The sequence below is a fragment of the Astyanax mexicanus genome, chromosome 11, assembly GCF_023375975.1.
Source record: "Astyanax mexicanus isolate ESR-SI-001 chromosome 11, AstMex3_surface, whole genome shotgun sequence".
Taxonomy (NCBI): domain Eukaryota; kingdom Metazoa; phylum Chordata; class Actinopteri; order Characiformes; family Acestrorhamphidae; genus Astyanax; species Astyanax mexicanus.
In genome coordinates this window covers 18,195,235-18,198,981 of record NC_064418.1, presented here as the reverse complement: position 1 = coordinate 18,198,981, position 3,747 = coordinate 18,195,235, and the positions used below count along the sequence as shown (strand labels likewise).

At 54.0% G+C, this 3,747-nt stretch overlaps 1 protein-coding gene across 2 annotated transcripts; it reads left to right on the top strand.

The window, feature by feature from the left end:
* The first annotated feature begins 1,095 nt into the window (after nt 1–1,095).
* Nucleotides 1,096–1,788, top strand: LOC125804896 (uncharacterized). 2 transcript variants are annotated; one of them, XM_049484618.1, is made up of 2 exons: nt 1,096–1,276; nt 1,355–1,788. In XM_049484618.1, exons 1-2 carry the CDS (start codon nt 1,124–1,126, stop codon nt 1,451–1,453), a joined length of 252 nt encoding a protein of 83 aa, XP_049340575.1. In that variant the 5' UTR covers nt 1,096–1,123; the 3' UTR covers nt 1,454–1,788. The 2 variants fall into 2 exon arrangements, with proteins under 2 accessions (XP_049340575.1, XP_049340574.1); XM_049484617.1 differs by having other exon boundaries at nt 1,307–1,788.
* Nucleotides 1,789–3,747: the final 1,959 nt, after the last annotated feature.

Below are 3,747 nucleotides of genomic sequence, written 5' to 3'. Positions count from 1 at the left end.
AATGTAACTCATTCTGCTTCAAAACAAAACTAAAAAACTCCTTGAACTGATTGAACTGCAAGTTTTCTAGAATAATATCTTCATATTGTCAGTTCTGCACATCCTGTATCTATTAATGGCAACACAAGTATTTATCAGACTGTTGCTTCTCAGAACAGCACTGCATGTTTTCTAACACATAACCTTAACCTGCAGATTATATAATAACAGATCTGTAGAACTGCACAGAAATCAGACATTACATTTACCACAGCCACATTCATGTAATGTGGCTTAATTCACTTAATTCACTTAAAAACATCACACAGATATTAAGAAGCTGATAGACTTTGCTTTAATTGCTTTAATTTAATTGTAGCTAAAACTAACAAACAAACAAGAGATACTAAAGATAAACAAACGGGGAGACTATAAAACTAGGCAGGATAAACTAAAACAGGGCAAGGGAATAAACTAGGGAAAACACAGGGAACTAGAAAATAACAAAATAAACAGGAAGATAAATATATACTACAAACAAATAGGGAGGCTGACAAAAACAAACGAGGAAAACAATAAGGAACTAAACTAGATAGATAATAACTAACAAACAAAGCAGGAGTAGATAAACAAAGAAATAAACTAGGAACTGAATAATTACAAAATTAAACAAGGCAGAGATGTATAAATATAGGGAACTAGAAACAAACAGAGATAAACACTAAACAAGGACCTAGGGCAATGACTAAAGAAACACTGAGAGGCTAAGAAACACAGAGAGAGACAGAAACGCAGAGAGACAGACAACGGGGGACAGTGCAAAGACCGACAGAGGACAAGTAACAGAGGAAGTCTATTTAACTAAACAGGAAACACACTGGGAGTAGAAACACCTGGGGAAGGGGTGGAGCTACAAATGAGACATGAGGTAATGGAAAATCACAGGCAGAACACAGGGGCACGGGTCACGTGGGACAACACAGGCACGAGGACAGACAGGAAACAGGGCCAGGCGTGACAGAAACCTCCCCCTAAACGCGCAGCTCCCGAGGCGCGTAAAAACAAACCCCGGGGGCTGGCGGCAGGGAGAGGCCGGGGAAAACAGGAGACCGAACGGGAGACTGGACAGGGAACTGGACAGGAGATGGAGACAGGACAGGGGACAGAGACTGGACAGGGAACGGAGACTGGACGGGGAACTGGACAGGTGACGGAGACTGGACGGGGAACTGGACAGGTGACGGAGACTGGACGGGGAACTGGACAGGTGACGGAGACTGGACGGGGAACTGGACAGGTGACGGAGACTGGACGAGGAACTGGACAGGTGACGGAGACTGGACGGGGAACTGGACAGGTGACGGAGACTGGACAGGTGACGGAGACTGGACGGGGAACTGGACAGGTGACGGAGACTGGACATGAGACAGAGACTGGACGGGACCGGACATGGGAACAGGGACTAGAACATTGACGGGGACGGAAACAAACACAGTAACAGGGACAGGAACAGAGAAACCACCGGGGACAGGAACTGGAACAATCACAGATACGGGGACCAGGACAGGGAGAGACAGGGGTACAAAAGACATAGGTGGGTGCCCAGGACTGGTAAAAGTCTGTGAGGACAGCCTGGGCACATAACTAGGGGCAAAGTCAGGAGGCCTAGGAGCAGGCCTGGAAATACGGGGCCTGGGCCCAAACATAGTTCTGGGAGCTGCAGGTGCTTGAGCTGGAGCTGGAGCAGCTGGGACTGCTGGTGCTGGAGCTGGAGCAGCTGGGACTGCTGGTGCTGGAGCTGGAGCAGCTGGGACTTCCGGTGCTGGAGCTGGAGCAGCTGGGACTGCTGGAGCTGGAGCAGCTGGGACTGCTGGTGCTGGAGCTGGAGCAGCTGGGACTGCTGGTGCTGGAGCTGGAGCAGCTGGGACTGCTAGTGCTTGAGCTGGAGCAGCTGGGACTGCTGGTGCTTGAGCTGGAGCAGCTGGGACTGCTGGTGCTTGAGCTGGAGCAGCTGGGACTGCTGGTGCTTGCGCTGGAGCAGCTGGGACTGCTGGTGCTTGCGCTGGAGCAGCTGGGACTGCTGGTGCTTGAGCTGGAGCAGCTGGGACTGCTGGTGCTTGAGCTGGAGCAGCTGGGACTGCTGGTGCTTGAGCTGGAGCAGCTGGGACTGCTGGTGCTTGGGAGAGCGGCGCGGCCGCCGCTGAAATCTCGGAGAGCGGCGCGGCCGCCGCTGAAATCCCGGAGAGCAGCGCTGCCGCCGCTGCAGTCTGTGAGCGCGGCGCGGCCGCCGCTGAAGTCTCGGGGAGCGGCGCGGCCGCCGCTGAAATCTCGGAGAGCGGCGCGGCCGCCGCTGAAATCCCGGAGAGCAGCGCTGCCGCCGCTGCAGTCTGTGAGCGCGGCGCGGCCGCCGCTGAAATCGCGGAGAGCGGCGCTGCCGCCGCTGCAGTCTGGGAGAGAGGCGTGGCCGCCGCTAAAGTCTCGGAGAGCGGCGCGGCCGCCGCTTGTATCATGGGGTGCAGCGTTTCAGACGCGTGCTTCACGGGGCGTGGCATGAAAAGGTCCGACACTGCAGTACTGGAGCCCGAAGCTGCGGGTGAAGTAAAAACCCGGACTGGATTCCTACTCTCTCGTGCAGAGTCAGGTGTGAGGAGAGCGGGGAGCGCTGGTTCTCCGGTGAAAGCTGGCGCGGGGAAAGTCTTTGACCGCGGCTGGCTCGCCGCGCAGGGGGTCTCGGAGCGCGGTTCTGCTGCTACCGCGGGAATCACGGGCTGCGGTTCGGCTGCCACCGCGAAAGACACAGGGCGCGGATCGGCAGCTACCGCAGGAGGAAGTAGCGGCTGGCGGGCTGGTGCAGGAGGGCAGTCCTCAAACTCCTCTTCACTGGACGCAGGTGTGAGGAGATCGGAGTAGTCCCAGGAATAGGACTCCTCACAGCCTGCATCCATGCCACCCCCGTCCTCGTCGGGGCGAGGATCGAGGCTGACCGCACACAGCCCTAGCGCCCCCCCAAGAAAATCCTCCCCGGAAACGGGCTCCACCTCCGGCTGGCGGGGCCCCTTAAAACGCCTACCCCGAGGCCTACGGCGTCCTTGGGGCCTCGGGGATTCCAACGCCGGGGTCCCGCATGGAGCGTGGCGAATCGCCAACCTGGAGCCAGTCCACGGGCTCCCCTTGTGGGTCTCGGTGGGCGCCACAGAAGCTGGGCTGACGGGCTCCAACCCGAGGAAAGGCGCTGGGAGCGGGTCATCTCCCCGGATTTGCTCGGCGAGGAGGCGGAGAAACTCCAGGTCCGCCTTCCGAGCAGCGTGCCATTCTGCTACATCCATTTGGTCGGTCTTTTTGTCAGGGTTGACCCAGGCAGAGAGACGTGGAGGCGGACGTATGTGCAGGTAAGGTGAGTTTATTAAACAAAGAGAGAAGTAAACACGTAACAACAAAATAACTAAACAAACGAGGGAGGCTAGAGAACATAAAACTAAACAAACGCTGGAAAAATAAACTAGGAATAAACAAGAGAGAGAGACTAATGATAAATAAACAAATAAACATGTAAACAAGAAACAAAGGAAAACAAGAAACAGAGGCGAGCTAAAACTAACAAACAAACAAGAGATACTAAAGATAAACAAACGGGGAGACTATAAAACTAGGCAGGATAAACTAAAACAGGGCAAGGGAATAAACTAGGGAAAACACAGGGAACTAGAAAATAACAAAATAAACAGGAAGATAAATATATACTACAAACAAATAGGGAGGCTGACAAAA